The 27,823-nt window shown below is 38.7% G+C and overlaps 1 protein-coding gene across 3 annotated transcripts in view; it reads left to right on the forward strand.

Annotated features, from left to right (window-relative positions):
* CABIN1 (calcineurin binding protein 1) overlaps positions 1 to 27,823 on the forward strand; it is a 202,166-nt gene that overhangs the window by 27,504 nt on the left and 146,839 nt on the right. For 2 of the 3 annotated variants that reach the window (XM_067549979.1, XM_067549978.1), the window contains exons 16-26: positions 77 to 271; positions 1,694 to 1,930; positions 4,848 to 5,010; positions 5,253 to 5,368; positions 11,330 to 11,491; positions 13,039 to 13,245; positions 13,533 to 13,678; positions 15,757 to 16,018; positions 20,787 to 21,065; positions 22,120 to 22,271; positions 22,914 to 23,092. In XM_067549979.1, the coding sequence (XP_067406080.1) occupies positions 77 to 271; positions 1,694 to 1,930; positions 4,848 to 5,010; positions 5,253 to 5,368; positions 11,330 to 11,491; positions 13,039 to 13,245; positions 13,533 to 13,678; positions 15,757 to 16,018; positions 20,787 to 21,065; positions 22,120 to 22,271; positions 22,914 to 23,092 (2,098 nt within the window). The remainder of the gene's footprint in view (positions 1 to 76; positions 272 to 1,693; positions 1,931 to 4,847; positions 5,011 to 5,252; positions 5,369 to 11,329; positions 11,492 to 13,038; positions 13,246 to 13,532; positions 13,679 to 15,756; positions 16,019 to 20,786; positions 21,066 to 22,119; positions 22,272 to 22,913; positions 23,093 to 27,823) is intronic. The other variant, XM_067549980.1, reaches the window with a different exon arrangement.

Genomic DNA, 27,823 nt, shown 5'->3' on the forward strand with positions numbered 1-27,823 from the left:
TGTTCATAAGAAAAGTCAGTCATTTGCACATGAAGGTGAAATGTAGGTTGGATTGCACCATCTGTGACTTTTGCAGATTGACAAGAACCTAAAGTCTCTGGAGAGATGCCAGTCTTTGGAGGAGATCCAGCGTCTATACGAGGCAGGGGATTACAAGGCAGTGGTGCATCTGCTTCGCCCAACCTTGTGCTTTAGTGGATATGGTAGGGCTAAACATCTGGAATTCGTTATATCTATACCGGAGAGACCAACACAGTTGCTCCTGCTGCAGGTTTGTTATATTTCTTTAAAAAGTGTTTTTAATGAGGTTTTGAAAGCCCTGCATCTGCTTTACTTTCAAGAGCAACATGAAAATATTTGGAGGATTGGTTTTAATGATGAATTTCATTGACTTCATTTAAGAAGCAAAATATGGGACAAGATCCTCAGGTGAAGTAAATTGGCAAAGCTCTGTCAAAGCTTAAACTCAGAGTTTAAGCTCTCTGATCAGTAACAGAATTGGGGGGGGGTGAGTGAGTGAGTGTGAGTGAGTGAGTGAGTAAATATATAAGTAAAGTGGGTTCACCCAAGCCTATAAAACTGATTCAAAAGTTTGTAAACTCTAAGGCTATATATTTAGCCTTGAAGTTATCAAACTCGAGTGAACCTGGATCAGTTTTAGAGGTTTGTTAGGAATGAACCCACTCTACCAATAGCCTGCTACAAGGACTCTGAGTTTTTGTTGCCCTTGACTATTTTTGTGGTGGCTTCCAAGCATCCTCTTCACTTGAAAGTTGTTAGCCAGCTGGGTGTGAGGCAAGAAGTGAGAACTTCTCATTGGTATGTCCTGCTTAACAGGCAGGCTGCTTCATCAATTGTAACCTCCAGGGTGCCTTCACAGCATATTACAAGATTCCAACCAGGAGTTGTTAAAAGGTTAGATCATCATGGCAAGATCCTTATCTAACAGAAAATGGTGCCAGCTATTGGTCAGCCATAAATTTAAAAAAAAAGTTCCTGACCTCTGCTGCAATCAAGGAGTACATGATAGGAGATTAGTTTAGTAAGATCAAAAGATTATGCATCACTATGACAATCAAGGGACAGATGTCCTCTGCTGAGTGAGACAGGATATAGTCTCTTAGTTCCTTAGTCTTTCTCTGTGCCAGCTATTTTGACTGGTAGTTTGACTGGAATGAGCCTGGGCTAATTGTTTTTCATCCACATTCCTATTTTGTTGAGGTAGTGGGATATCAGATCTTGTCCATATTCAACAGGAAGCAATATTAGAGCTGGCAGTCATTAAAATACTTTTGGCATTGTAGCCTTTATCATTATTTGAGCTTGTTTCCTAAACCGGTAATGAAATAATAGCATGGGTCCACAGTGACATAAACTCTGATTCTGTTGAACCTTCATACAAAGCAAGAGGCTCATTGCCACTTCTTCCCTGCAAAGTAGAGTCAGGTAGAGAGGCTCTTTGTATTCAGAGAGTGGGACACATAGGAGCATGGGTCCTGGTGTCTTTTGTCACATTCAATTTAATTTGTCACATTTTAATGTCACATTTAGAAATTTCCTATTGGTGTCTCAGCAGAGTAAACATTAGCTACAAACTGTGTGCCTTCTTCCATTCCCCCCTTATTGTGCTTTTATGTTTTGAAATAAACATTAGATCCATATAACAAATTTTTTTCATGTTAACATTTACTAGGATTCCCTGCTGAAACAGAAGGATTACAGGCAATGTTTTGAATGCTCAGAAGTTGCCTTGAACGAAGCCATTCAGCAGATGATTAACATGACAGTAGCTTCTGCTAAAGAAGAGTGGGTTGTTACAGTAACACAGCTGCTCACGGGGATTGATCGCTCACTGTCATCAGACAGCAGCATCCTGAAGGAATCTTCTGTAACGCTGAGCCTCGTTCGGCTAACCAACAACCTCATTCAGGTAACCTATTCACCTCCACTAGCAAGCAGCTACTATGTACTACACATCCTTTTTAGGCATGATACAGCTGCTGCCTGAACTGCCATCCACTTGGAGGTCCTCTCTTGGGTTACATTTCTGTGTGGGTTGTTTCCTTTCACACTCTTAGTTTTCACTGCAAGATGTCAGATGCACTGAGAATCTCTTCTGGAATCAGTAATGGCAGCTAATTCTGAGCTCCATCTCTGCTGAAATGAGCAAGGAATAGTAATAAGGTGACTCAGGGAGCAGTACTGCTGGCTATGACTGTTTCTAGCTGGCTGGGCCCAATTTGTTTCCAGCAAAGGTCTTGCTGCATATTCCTGCCATTTGCGCCAGGAATGGTAAGAAAGATCCTATGAACCTTAGGAACAGGGTACAATCAGTTAGTATTGTTGGTATCTTGTATCATTCAGCTGAAATGCTAATAGTTCTGACCTCTGAACAATTCTTTAGATTCTTATACAAATATAGGAATTAAGTCAGAATTGGGAATCTTATTATTCTGATGGGTATTTTGCTCCTCATTCCTATTTCCCTTCCTCTTAAGGACAAAATAAAGGAAAATGATGGTTACTACTTCTTTCTAGTTTTAAAATTACAGGTAATATTTAGCCTTTATGTAGAAGTTCTTTTGAAACTTTGAAAACTGTTTATTTTTCTCCTGAGCTTCTCATTTAAGTGTCAGAATTGTAAATTGCTTCCAATATTATTCCTTCTTTAAAGACCCAGTCTTGCTAATTGCTACCTGCAACATGCTGAGTGCACTCAACTGTCATTAACTTCAGTGGGAGCTGAGGTCACTTGAGATCTGACCCTTTAAGACTTTAGAGCAATGTGGACAATTATGCCTCAGTGGTCACTAGTTAAAGTGGTGCTACAGATAAGGCTATTATAGGGAAACTGCGGGAATTTCTTGTAATACTGTAAATATTTCACAAATAAGAACAAATATATATAGTTTATCTGTATATGTATAAAATATATTTCTAAGTGTAATATAATAAAATAAATAAGGAATTTCCAGAAGTTTTAGAAACACCAGTTATTGTTTCAGTAACTGGGGCTGTTGTCCAGGGGTAAGGTTAGGGCTGCTGTTTTAATGATGCAGCATTGTACTGCTCACCAAGAGGCTCTCCCGCTGAGGTAAACTGAGAATGATAAATTAATTTCCCATTTGGAAAAAAAAATTAAAATCAGAGAATTTCAAATTTGTTAGGAGTAAATTCCTTAACAAAAAATTGTTTTGGTTTATAATAAAGGGTTTAATTGCATCTGCATTAAAAATAAATAGAATAATCTGATTTCCAGAAAGTTTCTAGTAGTACCTGAATTTTCTCAATCCTAAATAATCTCAGGAAATTGTCAGAAAACTGGCTTCCTATTTATTTTATTCCTAATTGATTGCTTCTTTTTTTTGCTTGTTTTTTTGTTTTTGTTTTCAATAGCTTCTTGATTGTCAGGTTTTTTTGTTTTTAGTTACTGTTTAGACACTTAAAATTGTGAAGGGATGCACTCTCATCTTGAAATAGATATAGCTATTGGAACATTTTTCATGTTAGAGTTCTCCTTCAAAGATACTTTAATATTAGAAGTTGATAGTTTGACTTTATTTCTTACATTAACAAAAAAAAAGTGATGATGATAATACTTAGCTCTTATATAGATCTTTTCATCTATAGCTCTTGATGTGCTTTACAAAAGGTTGTAAGTATCATTACTCCCACTTTTCAGTTCGTAAAACTGAGGCACAGAGCATTGATGTCACTTGTACTACTAATTTTTATCAGAATCAAGAGATTAACCTTCCTTCCCTAGACCTTTACATCTCCACCCATGCTGAGATGTTCAGTATGGCATAAAAATCCGAATAAAATACAAATGTTCTGAACTTTTGGAATTTTGTCCATTTTATTTTTGAGAGGCTAAAGGAAAATCATAAGTTCCATAAAGACATACTAAGTAGTATGGAACGTGTTTCTATAGCCTATACTTCTCTAAATATCAGAGTCCATTTCATGAATAGCAATTCCACCTATTGAACTGAAAAAGGACACTGTTTTTACTAACAGATTTGTAAAGCTGTAGTGTGGTCCTCAGTGCACACTTTTACTAGATGCTATAGGATAGTAAAATATGCCTCAATAGATGCAGCGTTCAGTAGAGCTCTTCTAGCATATGTTCTGGAGAAGTAATCTCCCTGTGTTGTTTATAGGGAGAGCCATACAAATCCTTTCTTTGGCCTGTTGTTTTCTCCATTTGGAGAATGGGCAATTTTTCATAGGTAAACGATACTGGTATTTCTCTAACAATTGTCTGTAGCACACTACCCCCCTTATTCTACTCTGTTTATTGGTAGGTGTTATTCATTTGTTTAACTACTGTTTTTGAAATGTATCTCTTCAGGACAATCTCTGTTCATAATTCCTATTTGGATCTATCTGGCTACAAGATTTTCATTTTATTTAAATTTGTTAAAATTAATTTCTTTGTCCAGTTTCATTCTAAGCAGGTGTGTTTCACTTTCAGGTTGTAAATACATCTCTTTGTAGTCATCACTAACAGGAACCCTGATGCAACTTCTGCTAATGCACAAAAATGCTGCTATTCCATTAGTCATTTGTGCTTGTTCTAGTGTGATATTAGCACAACCATAACTAGTTAGAAAATGATCATATAGAGAAGAAAAATGGGCTTTTCCCATCCTATCAAATTCTGGAGACTGAGAGTGTCTTCTTCTTCAGTACTTTCAGGCCCAGCCAGCACAAGAAGCAAAGATATTAAATTTAGATTGTTTTTTTTGTGTATGAGTATGATGTACTACCAGCTGAGTCATATGGACATGTGTAAATCCTTTCTCTCATGTATGTATAATAGATATTGTATATTTCTTTACTAGATTATTGACTGTAGCATGGCAATCCAGGAGGAACCCAAAGAGCCATATGTCTCCTCAGTGCTTCCCTGGATTATCTTGCACCGGATCATCCAGCATGAAGAAGATGCCTTCCGATCCCTTTGCTGCCAACAGCAGCAGCAGCTCCAAAGCCAGGGTGAGGAAGGTAATAGTTGAATTTTTCATTGTTACATGTTGTTAAAACCTTGCTCCTTATCCTTTTCTTCTTTCGCCTCTGTATGGGAAATGGCTTTGTCCCCCTCCTCTCTCCAGTACTCATTTTCTTACCACAGGGGACAGTCATTCTGAGGAAAGGTTTCTTTGCCAAAACATGGAGAAATAAGTGACTAGATAGGTTTAGCTCAGTTTCATACTTACGAGATATAATTACTGGCATCTTTCTTCCAGTGAGTCCTGACACCCCTATGCTGCCTCCTTCCCTCATGTTATTGAACACTGCTCATGAGTACTTAGGAAGAAGATCGTGGTGTTGTAACTCAGATGGTGCCCTTCTCAAATTCTATGTAAGTAATGATGCCTAAATATTAAAAATACCTTCTAAAAAAAAACTATTTTTCTCCTGATCCCTACTTCCATATACATGTATTGGGATGGTTATTTTATCCTTGATTATGAGGTAGTTAAGGATTGCTCTTCCAAGCTGTTGTCCATCATAACTTTTTTGGAATACCTGGCTTTCCTAAACAGACAAAACATATAATTTGCCGAGGATAACAGACTTTTTGTTATATTAACTCATTAACTAATGAATAGTTAATGGTTGTACATTTCTTTGAAACTGTAAAGCACTGTCTAAGTGCTATTCCTGATTTGCCTGAAAAAATATGCTCTTTCATCAGCCTGTATTCTCGGTGATCAACACACAAATTCAAATCATGCAACTGAAATTTTAATAAAGCAATGGTGGGTACTGTAAATTTAAGAAAAAAAAAAGAGAAGGGAAAAAGAAAAGAAAATTAATTGAGCTGAGGTTTTCTGAGGTTAGTAGAATCCCTGATAATGAACGTCATCAACATCCATCAACATTACTTGTAATCCAGTGACTGATCATAATATTGCATATTTTTTATTGTGCTAAGGTCCAAAGATCTGGTACAAAGGATACTTGTTGCTTTGCAGTTTGGAGGCAGAACCAGATCTGTCAGTCACTAGCTGCAAGGGAATACCCTGACCCTGAATTTTTATCTGCCTTTGCAGCGGCTACTGGCTCATCCGGATCCCCCTGCTGCAGAGCTTTAATGAGAGAAATTACAAGTTTTGTTTCAAGTTTCTGAATAACTTTTTGTCTCAGTAGCGTGTCGTCATTCTCAGCCATCTCCTAGGATCGCATGCTTGCTTTTTTGGGGAAATTGTCCCCCAGCTCTACTTTGCCCTTTGAGGCATTTGCAGCAGATGGTACCCCAGCAGACTTCAGGAGAGACAGCTAGGCCAAGGAAAGCCAGATGCAAAAGGAAAGGTCTGTGTCCTCTTCCTCTTCTTATTGAGTGTCCCATTAGGGAACTCAGCCAGCTCTGTGGGCAGGACGCAGTTTCAGCTCAGTCTGAGCAGTTTTGCCTTTGCTGCCATCCCTAGGCATGAGGGAATAGAAGAGGCCAGCACTGCTGGGCAAGATGCATGCATCTTCTCAGCAGCTTAGTCCAGCTTCCCTCAGGCAGGGAAGGAGACAGGTAGGATTAGAAAAACCAGCTCCAGGGGGCAAGCAGCTCCCCCTCTCAACTCCATGAAGAGAGTGATGCTAGAATGGCATCATGCCTGTGTCCCTAGAGACATCACCAGCAGCCATGCCTCTGACTGCAAAATTCAGCCACGGCCCCCAGTCTCTTCTCAGGCTACAGATGGAGGACACTGGGTACTGCTGGCACCAGAGAGTGTGATACGGGACCTTCAGGCCCAGCTCCTTTCCCTTTCTACTACCTCTACAACAGGCTTCCTAGCTGTCCTGTACTGCTAGGCTGGGGCCTCCTAGGGAAACATAGACCTGTCTGGCCCATGTGGCTCCCGTACAGTAAACAGGCCAGTACATTCTTTGAAAGGGGGCTTGTATGGGGAAAGAGAGACAGTCAACCCAGTCTCTTTGAGGGAAGAGAGAGCTCTAGTCGCTAAATATTTTTGAAACCATGTTTAAGCCCAAATTTGCTTCCTCTAAAGCAGGAACAGAGGGAAAAATACCTGAAGGAAAAATATATAAATAAATAAAATTAGTGCTGTTTTCCCTGCTCATCTTCATGGATTACAGCAGCAGAGAATCCTCAGCACCCAATTTCCTTGCTCATATTTACGGAGTGCAACACAGCAGATCAATGCAGAAAAGACCAGACTACAGAGATGCACTGATTCCTCTGGGAATACACACAAGAAATTCTCCTGAGGGGAGGCCAGCTGTCCAAATCAGAATTTGAGGCTCAAGAAATAAAATGTGTATATTAAGACAAACAAACAAAAAAAACTTCTTTCAGATGGAGGTTTGTGAAACTATGCTAGGACTTCTGCAGGTGCCCTAGGCAATTCTTTAATAATTATATGTAGATCTAGGGAAGAAATCAGTTTTGTTTACCTTGTCCATTGATCATTGCTTAGTGCCTGCTTTTTTACAGGAAGACTTTTCTTCACTGTTCTCATGATACAGCTTGATGATATTATAGAACCCAGGAGTGATTTTAAGGCACCAGTGCTGCAGTATTAGTAGATGTGGGGGCAGGGCAGCTGTCAGACCACTATTAACTTTTATGATGGTTTAGTTAATACTGTGGAGAAGAAATCTCCTATGGACAGCAGTAGAATTTTTCTCAGCAGATTACTGTTTCCTCTTATACTCCTAAAATTTAGAAGGTGCATCACCTACAGTTATATTAGCACCCCAAGTGTGATTGTGTGTTCTGAAACAAACCCTGAATTACCAATCCTAGAGTAATGGAGTATTCGTAACAAAAGCCATATTTAACATTAGGTAGCTTATTACAAGTAGTCAATAGCTCCTTTCAGAGCCAAAAAGGAGTTGGAAGGCTGAAAATCAGGAAGATATTGCAGTGGGGAAGAAAACATTAGAACAGAAAATGGGCTTCACAAGCATGCTAGGCACAGGTGTGCATTTTACACAATATCCCATCACTAGTAAATTATCACCAGCTGTAGGTGAACCATCTGCTGGCACACATTGCACTGCTGGTGGCTGAAGGAGATTGTGTAACAAAAAATGTTAAAATGAAATTAATTTGTCTTCTGCTATAGCCATAGTTTGATCATTTATCAGAAAATCATTCTGGGTTGTTGCTAAGAATGAATATTATTAAAATCTGAGCAGAGATACAGGTGGTTGTATTGGTCACTGTTCAAATAATAATTCTGTCAAATGGTATTTGGGTGTTTATATACTTTGCAGTGGGTAGGCATGTCATGCTTTTACTAAAACATGCTGTGATAAGTTATTCCTTCCTTTCATCCTGGCCTCTATTTATCTCCGTTTCACACTTAATTTTTCAAAAATGTTCCATTACATTTCCTGTGAGACTCTCTGCCATGATAAGACTTATCATGTAACGTAAAGCTTCATTGAAGTACATTCTAAAAATTTTCTCATTCCACACTATTTATTATACATGTTCTCGGCTCCTAAAAAATGCCGTCTGGTTTGTAGCACAGTTCTGCTAATAGGAGAGCCAGGCTGTCAGGAATTGGGGCCTGCAACAGAGTCAGTCTCTGGGTAATCTAACAAGTGCAGCTGGCCTGTAGTAAGCTGCCTGATTGGCTACATGGCCTGACCGATGGGAAAAGTCAGAAGACCAGCTCTTAACCCCAGCAACAGCCACAGTTCAGTGACTTCTCAAAGCATTCACCTGTGACTGCGATAGCTCCTGTGACTGCTTATTCCTATCCTTATCTCTGCATTGTTCAAGCCCTCCTCCTGCCTTGGACCCAGTCCTGCTCCTGCCTTGCCTCACTCCAGGTAACGTGGCTGTGAGCCTATGCTCCTACTTTTGACTTCAGCTCTAACCATGGGCTCCTATTCTTAGCTATGGATGCCTGGTTTAACTGCTTGGCCTGAGTCCTGCTCCAGCCATTGGGCATAGACATCCACATCCCAGCCATTGACACAGGCTATTGATTATCACCTGAAGTCCACCTAAGAAGTCTCATTGCAAAGTAACATGGGTATTGTACTGCTGAGTCATCAGGTCACTCATTTTTTTCTCTTGTTATATAGCAAAGGTTTCCTGATATTCCTTTTAGAGCTGTTGTTTCTCGACCTTCTTGTACCCAAATGACCATTTCCTTTATAGTCCAGTTTCATAGCAAAGAATAATGAAAAGCCTAGACACACAAATTAAGAAAATCTAGGCCACTGCTCAATTCTTTAAAAGAGTCACTAATGAAGTTTGCATTACAAGTACAATTTTGTTCCCATTGGGGAAAAGGAAAGGATCTCATAGCTTTCAGTACTAATGTGATGGTTATCTTTCCTATTTATAGTATGATGGCATTTTGCCTTGTATTATTATTACTAGTTTCTATTTCAGTAGTGCTTAGAGCCCCCTCCTGATGCCCAGACTGTTTGTTGTCACTGAAGGATCCAGTTGCATTTTTTGTGAGAACAGAGGTATTAAAGAAAAATTACTGATGATTATAATAGAGGTCTGCAAATGGTGTGGGACTTCTACAACATAGAAGCAATTCATAATGGATAAAATAATTTTTCCACACCCTTAATCCCCCAAAATGATTTCACTAGAAGCTTGTCTTTCCTCTCATCTCATCCCAAGTTAGTTTTCACTTAGGCTCATAGAGATGCTTGTTTCCCTCATTTCTACTTACAAAGAAGAAATGGAGTAAAGTTTCCAACAAGCATTTGACATATAATTTCCGTTATCAATATATACTGAAATGTGATTCATAATACTTCAGTTGGTGGTTAAACCAGTCTTTCATAAAGGGGAAGAATCAAAAACACAGATTATTCTTAGTGAAAATGTCTTGTCAATGACACTGAAAAATCAAGACCATTATAAAAATGGTCCCTTTAGGGACCTTACTCGAAGATCTCATACGGCCACCTTTTCATTCTTTAGCCTTCTATTGCAGATCTGCCCAAAGAATGTCCTAGAACTCGGTATGATCCTTTTAAAAAAAAAAAAAAAAAAAAAAAAGAAAAGGGGGGGGGAGGGGGGCAGCTGATGGCTACCCTCTTCTCCCTGTAACTGTGGAGTGAGAGGATCAAGCTGATCATTTGCAACTAAGAAAGATAAATTTGCAACAGATATTGGCACTGTTCTTTTTGTGGATAATATTTGTGTGTAAATTTTATATGCAAAACTGACATTTCCTTTGGCCTCAAGGTAAATTATTAAGGCAACCTTTGGTGTCCCAAAATATGGTCACCCTTACTCTGATACATAGTTAAAGTTTTTCTTTAAAAAAGCCTTTCCTGCTTGCCATTACCTGGCCTGCATAATTATAGAATGTCAGGCTCTAATTGGTGTTATGTTTTTCAGTGAGAATCTAGAAATGATTTTTGTAGGTTCTCATGGGACTTCTGGTCCTAAGGGGATTTGGAAATATGTAGCATAAACTCTGAGATCAAGCTAAATATAAACTCTAAGATCAAGCTAGAAATTCTTTGTCCAAATCTCAGACAGCTGATATAGCCTCTTATCAGTCAAGGTTAGGTTTTCCCATGGTTTAAGCACACTTTGTTGTTGCCTGTTGGATTGAGATTTGGAAAGTTCTGTTAATTGGTATTTGTGAGATTGACTGTCAAACTTTCAGTAGACATTACAGACTCCTCTTATGTTCAGTCTTCTCTGCAGTAATGCAGCTAACTTCTTTGACCCTTGTTGTATGAATAGGTTCTGATATCCTACTTCTGTGTAGTTAAAATGCTGTGGTTGAAAAGAAAGAGTTAATGCACAGGACAACTCCCTCTTCTTGCATGAATTTCATTCATTATTCCAGGTATTCCTCCATATCCTTTGAATTGGAGCCTCTTCTTTCTCATTTTTCTGTGTCTTTGGTGGTGATATTCTTCCTGAATGGCAGGGCTGGCAAAATGTAATGCATTTGCTAGAGGAAACCACCTAAATGTGCAGAAGAAAAGGAAATGAGGAAGCTTTTCAATGGCTTTTGGAAGCTTGTATCAAGCTGAGATACTTATGTTTTCTTCTAGTTTCATTGATTTAAGACAGTAATACAGATACAGAAGGTAAAATAATGGAATTAGGTTACAGTGTAATGGAGATGGATATATTATAAGAGTGGTGAGCATGCAGAGATGTGGAGAATATTTGGATGTATGTAATAGAAAAACAGTAAACCTGTTTTGTTCCTGTCTGTTATTTATAGGTTCTTATATTGCATTCCTTGCTGTAGTATCTGAGTGCCACATTTAGGAAAATAAAAATAGGAAGCATTTAATTTAATGTGAAATTCAGCTATCAGACCTTGTTTGGCTTATGATTCTTGTGATGTTCTAGGTGTGGGTACTGCAAAAGGAGCTTGCAGTGTCTACCTCTGATGATACTCATCCCTATAAAGAGGAACTGGAGACAGCCCTGGAGCAGTGTTTCTATTGTTTGTACAGCTTCCCAAGCAAAAAGAGCAAAGCAAGATATCTGGAAGAGCATTCTGTGCAGCAAGTAAGATAAGCACAGCTTACCTTTAGTGTAACACCTTAGAATGCTGAAAGACATTTTTTTCTCTAATGTTAATATATTGAGCTGAATTAATGGGAAGGATTCATAATTATTAGGGTCTTTTTTCCAGACCTGAAATTAATTTCCTTTATATATAGTAGAAAAGATGAAAAAACTCCACTAACCCCTGAAAAAAGATACAAGTATGGAACTAGAGGGCTACATGTTGAAAATAAAGCCAATTTTAGCTTTATCCATGATATAAAAAACAAAATAAAACACCTTATCTTACAGTTGATGCATATGGAAAATTGCACAGTTTAAAGTGATGCTGGTAAAATATTACAATTTTTATCTCGCCAGAGCTCTCTGATGGCAAATATTGGTTAGTACTGATTATTAAAAACTTACAAAATTCAGTTTAGGAGAAGCAGAGCTATGAGGAACCTCCAGAAAAGATTTCACTTGTTAGAATTTGGATAACTTTACATTTACCAAAAAAACCCAGATGGTCATTAAACTGTCTCCTGTATCTGAATTTTACCCAAGAAAACACTTAATTGGTTAGTACCTCTTGAACCATAACACAACTAGCCTGTTAGGAATTTTGTAGTGCAGTCTGCTGAGTGATAGCAGTATTTTTTTGCTCATAGTCTGTCTGTCTGAATTCTTCCTCTCAACCTCACCTCGTCCCACATGTATGATATGCTAGAGGGCCAAAAGAAGTGGTTCAGATAGACAATTTTGTGAGACTACTAAAAAAGAAGAGGAGAATGGGAAGGGCAAAGAAAATAAGGAATGTGGGAGAAGAGAATCCCTCCTGCTTTGTCTTGTTTAAAAAAGATGGGACATCTCTTCTTGTCTAAAAAAGGTGGGAAGCTCTGGGTGAAATAAATAGTAAATAGCAAAACTCCTATTGACTTCATTGGGTCTAGGATTTCATCCTGTCTTCAGAAAAGCAGATTCCAGTGTTACATGAGCAATCAGGAAAGCATGACTCAATTTGCTTAAGATAGGAGAACTACAAATACCTGAACATTTAAAAAAAAATGGAGAAAAAAGGTAATGGGGCAAGGGTTGTGTTTGGCTATTTTACTGTTTGATTTGAAAATGCTTCCAACTCTGTAATTACTGGGGAGATCATTGGAATTTTACTCCTCCATTATCTGGATTTGAGTTTCAAAATCTACAGCAAATGTAGTTCTTTCCTTCTATCTCTTCTCACATCTCCCTGTCAGTCTGCATCAGCTGCAATGGAGGTATAAGTGCCTGCCTCCAACACTCTTGTTTTCCAGGTGGGTCTATGCAGACTCTTCAGGTAAGTAAAGCTATCATTGTTAAAAGCATTCATTAAGTTGCAATGAAGAGCTTTAGCCTGTAATCACTGTGTTGAACAGTGTATCTTAATAATGCCTTTGGATCTTCTGTTCTGGAAAGCTTTCACTGTTTTCCAGATGATGTAATGTTTTGTTTTATCCTATTTAAAAAAAAATTTCCTAGCTTTTGACTTTGAGTTAATTTCTCTCTTTTCCCCACCCCCTGCCTTAAAGGTGGATCTGATGTGGGAAGATGCATTATTCATGTTCGAATATTTTAAGCCCAAAACCCTGCCTGAGTTTGATAGCTACAAAACCAGCACTGTATCTGCTGATCTGGCCAACCTTCTGAAGAAGATTGCTACAATTGTTCCTCGAACAGACAAGCCCATGTTAAGCCTAGATGATGTCTCTGGCTATATTGAAGGAACTTTCAGCAAGGTACAGTTAACTGTGTTTAAAAAACTTCAAGGGAAAGAAATGGCTATATTATTTTATTTTCACAGTAAGTGATTGTTGTGGATTGTGGGGTGGTGTCTGATTTGACATTTGATGCTCACAAAAATCATATTTTAACTGGGTTAGAATAGCCTTTCCAAAGTCTGTAGTTTTACAAGGAAGAGGTACAATGTAGATGAATATGGATAGATTTAGGGATATGGAGAAATAGCATATACAGAGCTGTTTTAAAATATGCTCTTGAGGCATCTAAGGTTTTCTGTTTTCAGGTACCCTCTCTCCCTGAGGGTGCAGACTACTCTCCTCCAGTGGTGACTGAGCTGTACTACCTCCTGGCAGACTACCACTTCAAGAATAAAGAGCAATCTAAGGCCATTAAATTTTACATGCATGACATCTGTATTTGTCCAAACAGGTTGGTATTGTTCATTCCCTTCAGTTCATCAATGCTGAAATGAGGGACAAATCAGGTTTTGTTCTATTTGTAAAGTAATAAAATATTCTGGTGTTCATTATCAGAAGTAAGTTGTATTTTTAAGGAGCATTTTGGGGAAAAAACCCTGTTATTAATTATCAGTTATTTGACATTTTCCTTTTGGTTCCTGAAATGACCAGAATTCAGAGAGTGGGAGAAACTGAATTAAAATCAGGAAGGGTAAGAGGTATGATGACCGACTTGACTTTCTTTTCTCTTTTGCTCATGGGTTTCCCTCGAGCAGATTTACATGCAGTAAGAAATGGAAACTATGTCAGCATCTAACTGCATAAGACAAACGCATACCATCTCCTGATGGACTAGCTTCTTGGGTTGTTTTTAAAAATTTATTTAGATTTGCTAGCAGAGAGGTACACAAACAATGCAAAATGGGCAGAGCTGTATTGTTCTGATGACCACTAGTTAAACTCAGAAATATTTCTCTATCTGCCTCTTCAGTCTTCACCATCTCAAAGGAATACTTGTCAAGGTGAATAAGTGTCACAGTTTGACAGTCCCTCATTTTAAAAATTGTATTTTCTATTTTAAAATGCCTCCAAAAAGAGAGCTGCAATAATCTTAAAATGCCAGACAATAAACCGAGGACATGCAAATTAAGCTTTTCCTACCAGCTTCATTCTAATGAGATGGCAAAGGGATTGAAGTTGACACATTCTGAAGAGCAAAAATATTGTTAAATTCAGTCACATAGCAAAGCAACAGGAAAAGTGGAGGTACAAAGCAATGTTATATGTGTAAATCTGCACTCAAAACAAACCCAGCATCATGGGTTGGTCATTGTTGAGTCTTCCAGTCTAGGAACTGGGATTTTCCAAGTGTTGAAATCTTGACTTGGTAAAACATGATAAAACTACTTGATAAAATTTGATAAAACTACAAGAACATTTTAATTCAAAGTGATGATTTTCTTGGAGTGGGAGGAGTCAAGCCTGTCAGCATTTGAGAGTGTCACTTTAAAACTCTGCTCCACGGGCTGCCAGTAATTTATTACAATTAATTGTCCAGCAAGGAATGCCTTGTATAGCAAAGTTGTATTTTCACCCCAATTACTTGGCACATTATCTTTTTTAAATATCTAATTTTTAAAACCCCATGGAATGTGGGTATTTAGATCACCTTTTAATCTGGCATGGAGTTAAGTTATTTTTTAATAAAAGTCATGGACAGGTTGCAGGATTCCATGAATATGTTTATTGCCTGCAACCTGTTCATAACTTTTACAAAAAATACCTTTGACAAAATCTTAACCTTATTTATAAGCATAGCTAGGTATCTCCTCACAAGGTAGCTTTTTCTGTTCATCAAAATTTTCCTGGAAGATGATTTTTTTTTTTGGTTCCTAGTCATGTTACCATCAAGAAAGTGTAATGATAGTAAAGACCTAGTGCGGTCCAGTCCTCCAACACAAATTGTTGCTGTGTATAGAGGGCTGTGTGTTGGACAAGATTTGATAACATTTGGAGAAATAGGATGAAAGAGCACCATATATTATTTGGATAGGACAGCATGGTTTCTGAGAGCAGAAGCTGGTTGGAATGGAACTGTTTAAACTTGGACATATTGAATTCAAATGGAAAAGACATCAGTTATTCCATTTATTTGTAATATGTGGTTTCAGTTTTCTTTGGTGATGGATGTTTAGGACAATATTGAGTTAGTTAGAAAATGGAGGTTTTCAAAGTCAACATACCTATTTTATCCATTTTACCCATTTTTTTTGTTTCATCCAGTTCTAAGCCAGGTTCCTCATTCTGTTGAAACACAAAATAAGGATGGGGAAGCATTTTAAATTAATTTTGAGAACAGTAAGGGTTAGATGTGTATGGTGTCTCTCAGAATGCCACTACCCTGGGAGGATGTGCTGCAGGAATACTATTTTGGAGATGCCTGTGGTGAAAGAAAGATCTGGAGAAAGAGCAAAAGGAATAATCACACTCATTATTCAAGATGCTTTGCAGTGAATAGTTCATTTGCTGTGTACGTTCTTTCTTTTATAGGTTCGATTCTTGGGCTGGCATGGCTCTGGCTAGAGCAAGTCGAATTCAGGACAAGTTGAATTCCAATGAGCTGAAGAGTGATGGCCCCATTTGGAAGCACTCTACTCCTGTCCTCAACTGCTTCAAACGAGCCCTGGAGATTGACAGCTCTAATCTCTCTCTCTGGATAGAATATGGCACCATTTCCTATGCCCTGCACTCTTTTGCATCCCGACAGCTTAAGCAGTGGAAGTTAGAACTTCCCCCTGAAGTTGTGCAGCAGGTGGGGTCTAAGTTAGAGCTGTGTGAACTTTGAAATGCTTATTTAAACCTTATAATCTTTCTGATTAAGACATTCAGTACTATTGGTGTGGAATTATTACACTGCATGATGATTTAGCAGCATTGCTAGTCACAGCATCTACCCAGCCCTAGTGAAAATAACCATGTAAATTACCAATATGAGCACTTTCTGAAAGTTTGTTAGTTTCCCATCTAAGTTAGTCTCTCTGAGATTTGGGCATACTCAGACTTTTCCTCCAAAGATTGCTCAAAAATGGCAGAATCAGCAGGAGAAAACCCAAATACTAATGATTTTGTAATGAACTGCAAGTATCTACAATACGTTTACTTTCCCTGTTAATAAACTTCATGCACATTACTTCAGAATAAGCTGAAATATTTACATCACTTCTCTTGTGTCATAAAGAGGGCTCGCTCTTTTTTTTTTAAACATTTGGGTTATTTACTTAAGCTCATGATCGAAATTATGATAAATGATAAACAGCTCAATAGCATTTTCAAGGAAGTAATTCACGTGACAGTTGACAATCTTTTACCTCTGACCAACTACAGCCATACACAAATTACCTTGATTGTGAAATTTACTGCTGATCCAAGGGGAAAAAACAACTTTAATCTTTATAAACTTGGGTCAATAGATATAGACTATATTGTATCTCCCTCTTTCTGACTGATAAGTATATTCCATCCTGACTCTCAGATTACAATGAAGGAATGGAAATTTGAAAAAAAACAAAAGTGAATTGTGTCTGTTAGCTGTTAAATACAAATGGAAATCTAAAGTTCCCCAGTATATGAATGAAAGAGAAGATGCAGTGAGAACATCCTTCTCCTCCTGTCTTCTGGCAGGCTCTCTTCCATCCTACAAAGAGTCTATGAAAATGCACTCTGAATCCTAGAAAGCTATCTCTGTTCCCTTGCCTGACGATAAACCATAAGTACTTTTTCACCAAAGATAACTAAAGAATATTCCAGAGAAAATGTGGAAGAGGAGACTCAAAGGAACAATACTGGTGTGAAATACTGTAGGGAATTAAAATGAACTTTCTTATATTAGCTGAGTGGAAAAGAAGGTCTTAAAATATCCTGTTCCAGAAAAGTAGATACATCACAATCTCTGGGAACAGAGAGAGATTTTCTTTTAGGTAACTTTAAGTATCAAGAATCATGTAGGGAGCTATGGCCTGGTTGATTGGAAAATTAATGAGATTACCACCTTGAAATGGTTAAATATAAAGAATAAAAGATATTACCTTACCTTCCTTGTCTCTCTCATGAGCACCTTATGTCACTGAGGAGATTTAGAAATCGTAGAATCACTTGCTATGTTCAGACTCTCATGTCTGGAAGCCTAAGAGGCATGCAACCCCAGCCAATCAGAGTTTATTTTGAATCTTTCCTCCACACTTTTCCTTGTAGTTTGTTTAGAGGCGGATGTTTTTCTAAATCTTACTGGTTTTATATGCTGAATGAAATATGAGTTAATCAACTTAAGAAATGAGGCATTGTCTTAAAGACCATGGTTCCAGCCAGCATCCCTGCAGAAGAAGACCAAAAGGCCATTACTTCAGTTTTTGAAGAGATTCATTAAAGTAGTACTGTGAAATAGAAGGTGTTTGTATCCTGAAAGCAGAAAAAAGTTAGGACTGCCTGATAAAAGATTTAGACTTAGCTGCACTGAAAGTTAATTGGCTATTTCTTAATCTTCTATATTGTCAAAATTTTAAAATGCCCTTTTTGTGATCATAGTGCTAGATGTGTGAAAACAAAATTCTCAGTTAATTCAAGATAGTGAATCATTTTCTTCAGCACTTCTTAAGCCGGGTACAAAAGGAGCTCAAAATTCTATTTTGAAAACATGGGTCTTCGGGTGACCCCATGTTCAGAGAAAACGTAAGGTTTGTTTTGTTTTTTTTCCCCCAGATATCTCAGGAGGCTTAGTCATTCTTGTTTTCTCTTCAGAAGTCTCCAAGAGGCTCTTATCCTGGGTTTAACATGAACTGCAAAGAAAAAAATGAAAACTTGACTTGAATTTCTGTGTTGAATGCCCCCTTTAATGAAGTTCCAAGGGATGTTCAGCACATGAATACATTTTGACTAACCTAAAATTCTTCCTCTAGCCCTCTTGGTAGATCTTAGTTTATGGAAACTATCTCAGATGTCTCATTACAATCCATTGTATTTGTGATGTCACAGAATGAGGCATTTTGGGATGTTTTCAGTGAATCAAGAGTTACCAGTAGGGTTCGACAGAGGTGGGGAAAGAATTTTTAAAATGTTAATTATAGCATTTGTATGTTGAATGCATCCTACGTCTTGGTTAGTGGGGAGATTAGCGGATAAATCTCATCTTACATTTTTGTTTTGCAATTTGCCTTTATATATAAAAACCTTTAAACAATGCTATTTTTTAAAACAAACCTTAAAGTGGATCTTCTGAAAGGCTTAATAATGAATGGAATAAAGCTGGAGGATATTTGGTGCCACCTCTGAGGTGGCAGGTGTCTGAGGTGACACCTGCCAGATCTGAGGTGTCAGAAGTGACAAATCGAGAAGGGTGCTCCATGAAGCAAAATGAGCGTTCTGTGTGCTGTTGATAATTTGGATTATTAACGAAGTGGTGGCTGTCAGCAGCCGTATACCATAGCAACCGATAATCTACTGAAATAGCATCTCTAAACAAACATGTTTGTGGAAAATTCACTCGGTTGAATTCATGAAGGATAACTTCAGTGAATCTCTATGCCTCCTAGGAAAACAAAACAAACATATGGTCAAATTTACTCATCCAGGTTCTTCCTGCTCTTGAGTGGATGCTATGAAAAATATCTTAGCATGTTCAGGATCTCATCTTCTCAATTCCTGTTTATTCAGGAAATATTAAAACTAATAATGAAAGGTCAGACATCTAACCCAGGAAATTACACCAAAGCAATTTTTCTGATCCTGTTTTTAGATTTCTTGCTTCGTCTAAAGATAATTTGGGAAGGTGATTGCTGTGGAAAAGGGCTCTTTCCCAGCAAACTTGTGCCTAATTGTTCTATCAGAGAATTCATGCCAGTGCCAGGATTAGTTACTAATTTATTTGCAACTTGGTAGTTAGAAAGATTCATCTTTTTATTTGTAAATATACAAATTTTATGTAGAGTCGTTAAGGGATGAGAATCATGAGACATCATGATGCTCATTTTAGAGTAATTTCAGAATATAAACGTTTGCTAGCACTTCTGCTCTCCCATCTCTTTCAAAGTTTGCAAAATGTTAGCATCCCAAATGTTAATGGGAGGAGATTAAATAACATTTTCACCTTTCTCAGTTTTGAGTGGTTCCTAGATATGAATTTTTACCACCTTCCCATTCAGTTTTTTTATATGTCTTATACCACCATAAAAGTGTGCAGAATTTTACACACATAAGAAAGGAAGGCTCTTGACTGTTACTTCTCTTAGCTACATAGTAACCATGAAAGATTTACTTGTCCAGTGCTATGTAACAGTATGTTTATTACATCTTTAAAGATTACTTTGTCATTACATTATATCTAAGAGCTCCAGAATTAATTACCTTGAAGACTAAAGTTATTACAGTTCATGCCAGTCTTCACAGTAAAGACTTTACTGTCTTGTAAACCATTTCTATGAGGTACTTATTAAGGAATTAAGTGGACAATACTTTAGCAACCATTTATAACAGAGTTAGAATGTGATGCAGACCATCTAACTTAAGTTTCCATGCACCAACCCAGAATATTTATTTAAAATGGCTTCACTCTTCTTTTTACAATGAATGTGTTATAAAGGTATAAACCTGTGAGAAGGCTAAGCTTTCATTGTAACAAAAGGTAAGTTAGAACAGAGTGATTCTCCCTTTCAGGGTTATATCTGTTTAAAAAACAATACTAAACTAAACCACCATTGTAGTGTACCAAACCATCAAAGGGATTCTCCTTAAATGAATTATGTAAAAAACAGCAGATGTGTTTCAAGAATATTTTCTGTGCAAGAAATTTGTTATTAATATTTAACATTTTATTGAAACTGTAAAATAAAGCAGTACTTTCACAGACAGTACTTAAGATTCTGTCAGAACTTTATATTTTATAAATATTTTTTAGTTCAGCCTTGGTGAAGGCTAACCTTAATTGATGCTGTTGTTTGATTTCCTTTAGTAAAAATCAGTATTGCTAACTTGTATATGTAGAGCCCTGTGTAGATAAAAAATTTGTATCCGTATTGGATCCGTGATCCGCAAAAATGGTCTGTGGATATCCGCAGATTTGCAGGGCTCTATGCATGTGGGACTCAAAATCAGATTTTTACCAACTATTACGAAATGTATTTTCTTATGAATTCTAATGGCCTGTGTTCTAGCAGATTTTTAGTTGCAGAGTTAGGTAAATATCTCTAGTTCTTATTTTTAAATAAAATGTGTTGAGAGAATTGCTTACAATGATGGGAAAGAAACAGGATCACTGTCTGTTAATTTCTCTTCAGATGCATTACATTTATAAAAAATTTTTCTTACCACTTTATTCTAGTCATTATTGTGAGCAGTCATTTAACTGAATGAAACACAGACCCATATGCACCACATTTCAGAAGCAATTTGGGTAGTTTAATACATTTTGTATGTTCTGTTATTAAATCCAAAGGACTTTTAAATAACTTCGTGCTTTTGTGAACTTTCATATGCAGTAGAATACATTTCAGCAATGCTCATCCCAGCCATGGGTAAATTTGTGTTTTCAGCACCTTGTCCCATTGCAGATGGAAGAGCGTCGAGACAGCATGTTGGAGACAGCCAAACTCTGCTTTACTTCAGCATCTCGCTGTGAGGGAGATGGAGATGAAGAGGAGTGGCTTATTCACTACATGCTGGGAAAGATTTCAGAGAAGCAAAAGCAGTCTCCTGTTGTCTATCTGTTTCATTACAAACAGGCAGGTCACTACCTCCATGAGGAAGCAGCCAGGTATCCAAAGAAGATTCATTACCATAACCCACCAGAACTGGCCATGGAGGCATTGGAGGTAAAATGGGAAAACACACACAAAAACTTGATGCCATGTCCACTAGCTAAATTGAATTAGAATTTAACAGCTGTTACCATGTTTTCAGTGTGTTGAAAATATTGAAGCATATGCATACTTTAATCAGTAGACACCATTTTCTGTATATAAACCTCTGTGTTTTAGAATTTTGTTTTCTCCAGTTAATCGAAATAATGATAATCATTATTAATAATGTTGGGCGTTATATGTGCATTGTACTTTACAGATGAAATATATTCAAGACAAAAACCAGGAACCAAAATTTATAGATATGGTACTGGTATCAGACAGTGGCGTATGGACAGTCTCCAGCACCTGGGGGCCAAGCCTATATTTGCAACTCCCCAGGCATCACACACTTACCTGGTGCATGGCGCCTGCCTCTCCCACTGTAGTCCCACAACCCAGTGCTGGTTCGGACGGGGCAGCCTCACCCCCTGGCCTGGGGGCGCTGGGCTGGCTCTTCATGTCATGCAGGGGGTGCAGGAGGCTCTGCGTCCCTCAGAGCCTCCTGCGTTCCCCCCGCTGCGTGTCGTGAAGAGCCAGCCTGGTGCCCCCACCCGCAGACTGGCGCTAGGGGCCTGGGACCCCCGTCAGTACGCCACTGGTAACAGATAAACAGTAGCATTACCACTTATTTAAAAAGTCAAATTTGCTTTACCCACATAAAACTTATTAGTCAGACTTTGAGATGGAAGTGTAGGTGATTAGGTGTGAAATCCATCCCTCAGCCCGGAGGCAGGGCATGAGCCCATGGGCTGACGTAGTAGTCACAGACCCACTGTACCCCCAGTGTAGTGTGTTAAGAACATTGGCTGTCGTATGTATTTTTGTGTGTTTTTTGTCTTGAGAACTTTGTGCCATTTACAGTTGACTTGAATGGATAGGAAATGTCCTAATGAGGTACATGTCACAGCAAATAGCTTGCTCTGCAAGTCTCAGAAATGTGTTCAAAGCAGGGCCCACTTCTTGGAAATAGTTTCAGAATTCTCAGCTCTCTATTGATTTAATGGACTGTGCTTTGTTTTCCTAGGTGTACTTCCGTCTTCACGCCTCTATCCTGAAACTTGTGGGGAAGCCAGACTCTGGGGTGGATGCGGAGATACTAGTTACTTTCATGAAGGAAGCTTCTGAAGGACCATTTGCCCGAGGCGAAGAGAAGAACACCCCAAAAGTTACAGAAAAGTAAGTGCTAACGTCCAGAAAATACTCCGAAAACATGCTTGTTCCACACCAAGTAAGCTGTTAGTGTAAAGATTATTATTTGTGCAGACAGCTGCAAACAGGTGTGCTACAAACTATTACAGTCGCAATGAACATGCCATTAACCAACAGAAGCCACAAAATGTTAAGACTTCAACGCGCTCTTATGGCATCTAGGTGTTGCTCATCATAGGACTTACTTTATTGACTTTTCGGAGATCTCCGCAATATATAGGCGCAATGTAGGGAGGAAGGTTAACAAGTGGAGGGGACAACCATCTTTTATTCCACGGGTGAAACCGTTATTTTTGATTAATTGGCAGAGGCTTTACTTTACTTTAAAAGTCCAGCTTAATTTGTTGACATGAGCCCTCTAGCTTTGGTTTGTTAGTGGCTATACAGTAAAGATGTCTTGACACAAACCATTGATAGAGATTGTTTGCCCTTTTTCATTTTTTTTCCTGTCTTATAGTGAAAATCAATTTTGTTGACATTGCTAATAGAGTTGATTATATGCAGAAGATAATGACGGAAGAGGAGCAGTCTGTTTCCATTTCATTTATACAGACATTGACTATGCTAACATTCTTCCTTTTCATTTTTCCCTTCCTCCCATCTACCCAGGGAAAAGACTTGCATGATTGATGAAGACTCTCACTCTTCTGCTGGAACAGTGCCAGGCCCTGGGACTTCCCTCCCCTCATCCTCTGGTCCAGGTCTGACATCCCCACCTTACACAGCCACTCCAGTTGACCACGATTACGTCAAATGTAAAAAACCCCGTCAGCAGGCAACGCCGGACGGTACAGTCCCTGTTCTCAATACTGCCAGCACAGGGAGGTGCTCTAATCATGGGGGGCTTGGCCTGGGAAGATCAATCTGTTCATTTCAAGGAGGGTGATGGGTCTGTGGTAACACGGGCAATATTGCTGCTCATTAACTTCATAAATTCACAGTGGTCAGAGCTTTAAATAGAAAATTCAAGGTCGTCACCTCCCATTCAGACTAAATGGGAATGGAGGTGGGATGGAATATGTGGCTAATTAAATGGTCCTTCAGTAACATTGCCTATCTCTAGAGGAAAGACTTATGAGGAAAGACTTGGATTTAACTGATACCTGAGTTTGCACCATTTCAGTGCTTCCTTGTTGAGAATCTGATTAAGTCAGTTAACTTTTTATGATATTTCATCCAAAATATCCCCCCCCTAGTTTATCCCATTTGGAATAAGGCAGGTGGCGACTGTATGAATATATTGCTTATCAATACAACGTGGTTTGCATGGTGGTATAGTAGATTTTGTCTTTTAATTTTTTCTTTATTATTTATAACTGCCTACCAGCGTGTGTCTGCGGGTCATAAAATAATAGCAAATTTAGAAAGAAAAGTAGTAGGGCAGTGTAGTGGTGTCATTGCAAAACAAATTAATAATAGAAATCTACTCTGCAGGACACCTGACACTGTCTTTTGGCAGGTAGTTTTGTTTCAACATCACCGCTTTGGTGACCAGCTTAGCAATCTGTCCCTCTGGATTTGTAGCTACTAAGATTCATGAATAAAGTGCATATCCTGCAGAGCACTTCTGTAGATGAGTGTTGATGGATTACAGCATTCTCCTCAAAGAAGTGTTCCTCCTGGTCTGAACTTTGTAGAGTGGGCTGCTTCCATGCCTGTCAACATTTAAAAAATAACTAACCCATAAAAATGTGTGTGTTGACCCAATTTTGAAACCAGTAGCTAAATGTCCAGTACTCCATAAAGTGTATTTGCTCCTTTCCTTCCCAATTAATAAATAACTCTTGGATTAAAAACAGCAAAGGGTTGAACTGAATATTTAAAAATTTGTTTTACCCAAACTTCCCTTCAGTCTGCAGTAATTCATTGTTCTGTATGTGCACTGTGTACACACACACACACACACACACACACGTACGTGTGAATTAGCTGTGTACAGGCAGGCACTTGTACTTCTTTAGTTGCTTCATGTCCTTTCTCTATCAATTTTATATTTGTGTGTGTGTATGTGTTTGTGTAAAATATAAATGAGAGAGAGAAATAGGATTAAAGATAAAGGGCATGATCCAAAGTCCATTAAAGTCAGTGGGAGTCTTTGCATTGACTTCAGTGGGCTTTGGATCAGGTCAGGCTCATGCAGCATGTGGTTGGAAAGCAATCACTGGACAATCTCCTTTATGTGTTGGCAAGTACATTATTTACCTCTGTTATCAGCCACATTCATCAGCAGATAGTTTTTGCCCTGTTAGCCAAAGATTCTTCTCAAATAATTCTGTTGTTACTTTGATGTGGGGCCAATTATAAACTGCTTTTTTCCCCTCACTCATTGTGGAGACTGACATTGCAAATGAGAAATGTAAAAATAAATATAAAAGTATCCTAAAATAAATGCACTGTGGATTCAATTCTCTCTCAGACTACATATGCATAGACCCTACGGATTGCTGAAATGTTCTGTGGAGACAAATGAGTTATTGCAGTGCATATCATGAATGCATTCATTCAAAGAAAGGATTAGTGGGTGATGGCATACCAAGTTCCTCATGAGAGGAAGGTGGGTTATTTAGCAGAACCAAAAGGTGCAAGCTAAGGAGCCGCTACATTCATCAGGGCTGAAGTAGCAATTCTTGGAGTTGCAAGCCTGGCATTGCATAGCTGCTGTCACAGCTGGTTGAAAATATCAGTTTGTAGAAAAAGCCAAGTTGGGGTGCCCTCTAGGAAGATAGAGTTTGACTATTACAGGTAGAATTGCAAAGCACTGCACCAATCATAATGTCTTATAAATTGCTGGCAAAGCTCAACTATGGAAGTAGCACACTGAAGAGCCCCAGGAAATTAAAATATTTGCCTAGGGCTGCTGTTGCAGATTGAGGAGTGCTAACTGGTTAAACAGTATTCAGAAGTCACTCAGTTTTCTGTGTGTGTAGATATATTACCAATATTGCATTGCTTTGCATTAATTTGCATAATACTTTCGTTAAAATATATACCTTTTGAAGTAAAGGGCTAATGACATCTTTAACATAACCTAATTGCAGAAGTATGGTGGCTGCATTTCCATTATACTGTTCCTAAAAGTAGTCAATTGCATTTTTTTTTTTTTTTTTAACTTACTACTTCTGGGAAACTTACTATTCTGACACCAATTGAAATGGCCCACATTGCCATTGTTCATGGATGAAATAGTTTGGCCTAAAATCAGTTAAGGTATCTGCCCTAGTAGTTTTATGTGCCTATCACCATGGCATCTGCTCACATGACATAAATTAAATGAAAATAATAGAAGTGACTACAATAGATCCCACACACAAACATTCCCTGTGCCTGCACTGCCATAAGCAAACGTAGTAAATAACTCAGCAATGGTCTATAGTCAAACAAATGCTTTACCAAGATATCTGGTACTGCACCCAGTAGCTCCACAAACTGGATGACTTCAAGAGGGAGTCAGTTCATCCACAGACAGGAGCCCTTCACTGAAAATTACTGGACTCGAGTCCTCAAGTGTGCACCTCTACACAGGAAAGGGCAAGCATTTATTTTCAGGGGATGTAGCTGTAATGTCCATATAGTACCATGTAGTGTAGTTTGTAGCCATGTCGGTCCCAGTATACTGGAGAGATAAGGTGTGTGAGGTAATCTATTTTATTGGTCCAACAGAAGTTGCTCCAATAAAATAGATTACCTCACCCACCTTGAGTCTCTCATTTTGTACTATAACTGTCCAGCACATTGCTATATCTGGGGAAAAGTGGACAAAAAATTCAGAAATGTCTGCTATAGTGTAGACCATTTTGAATCCCTGTAGTTGTGGTTTAGAATATCATACTTTAGACACGAGAAAATATAGAGCATTAAAAGCTTCTAGAATAGTACAGCACTTTATTGTACAATACATATATTTCTAACCCTGTCTCCCTATGGCAGCTGCTGACTTGCATCTTTCCTTCAGGAGGCAAGAAATATAGCTGAGTTGCAGCTGGTGTTTTGCTGGCAGTTATGCACGCACAAAACAGGAAGCTTCTCCTAGTGCTCTTTCTTACCAGTTCACCAGGCAACATCTCCTTTTCCCCTCTGTAGTGTTAGCCCTGTCTCTTCATTTCCCTCTCCTTTGCATCACTACGAGTAAAAATCTGAATTTAACAGTGGATGAACCAAATGTAGACCTTCATTATTTTTTTTTAAAGAGAAAGCTGGGATTAAATAGGACATTTGCCTCACCTAGGATATCACTATGATTAATGTATCCAACTAGAGCAGTGGTTCCCAACCTGTGACCTGGGGACCAAAAGTGGCCTGCAAAGGCTTTCAGAGTGGCCCGCAGCTCCCCTCCTGCTGGCTGCAGAAAGGAGCTGCTGCCAAAGGACCCAGGCGGAGAGCATTTCCATGGGCCTAAAAGACAGGTGCAGGCTCCTTGCTGCAGCCAAGGGGCTGGGAAATCAGTGCTCCCCTCCCCGGCCGTAGCAGGGAACACAGCAAAGTGCTTTGCCTAGGTCCATAGGTGCTGTGGTCCCTTCTGGAGCCAGAGGGAGGGGCGCACTGATCTCCCATCCCCCTGGCTGCAGAAGGGAGCCACTGCCCAGGGACCCAGGTTGAGCGCATGGGGCTACAGGATGTGTGCGGTTTCCCTGTTGCAGCCAGGGAGACGGGAGATAGTGAGGAGGCAGCCTGCTTGCTGAACTCCTTCCATTTGGCTGCAGGGGGGGAGGGGGCTGCTGGCGGAGGCTGGTGGCCCTTCATGGTTGTAAAAATGATATCTCTGGCCCTCAAGCTGAAAAGGTTGGGAACCACTGAGCTAGAAGGCTGCTTTCTACTGAATGTGCAGTGATTAAACCTTAGATATGTGCAGCTGTTCAAGAGAGATAGGTAGAAAATACAGACTTTCAACAGTTATAGTCTAATGCCCTATTTTAAATATTGACGTTAATTCAGAAAGAGAGAAAATAAAAGGTATCTAAATAAAAACAATTATCAAAATAAGAAATCTGTTTCCCAGAAAGAGAATTGAAAAATTTGTCTTTTTGCTTTAGTATATTGATATTCTGCTGTATATATGTCTACTAGTGAAGTGTTGTGAGACAACGCAGGAAAAGCATGGAGTGCCCATTACTACTGTAGTGCTGAAACATCATGTTGTTGTTGTCTTCATCCTTGTTGTTTACTGTCTTCGGTTCAATTAGATGTGATCATCCTTTTTTATGTTTTATTTTTGCTTGATTGCTTTTGCGACCAATATTGCCCGTGCTGCCCCTAACCTTTATACAAATCTTTGTTCCCTAGACATTCTCCTGCTTTTACCTGTCACGGCTTGCTTCAATAATTGGCAAAAAAACTGCATGTTAAGCTCACTGGGGAAGGCTACTTGCTTCATGCTGTGAAAGGAGTCCCACTTCATAGTCTGTGTTGGTCCTGTGATTCTGCAAATGTTATAGAGGTGCACAGTTTCTGCAAGTGTGGGATTCTCAAGGTATTGATGAGTCAAAGGTGATCCATGAGGATATTCCCTGATGCCAAAAATT

This window comes from Emydura macquarii, unplaced genomic scaffold (assembly GCF_026122565.2).
Source record: "Emydura macquarii macquarii isolate MOO-44397 ecotype Brisbane River unplaced genomic scaffold, CSIRO-AGI_Emac_v2 contig_1254, whole genome shotgun sequence".
NCBI classification, from domain to species: domain Eukaryota; kingdom Metazoa; phylum Chordata; order Testudines; family Chelidae; genus Emydura; species Emydura macquarii.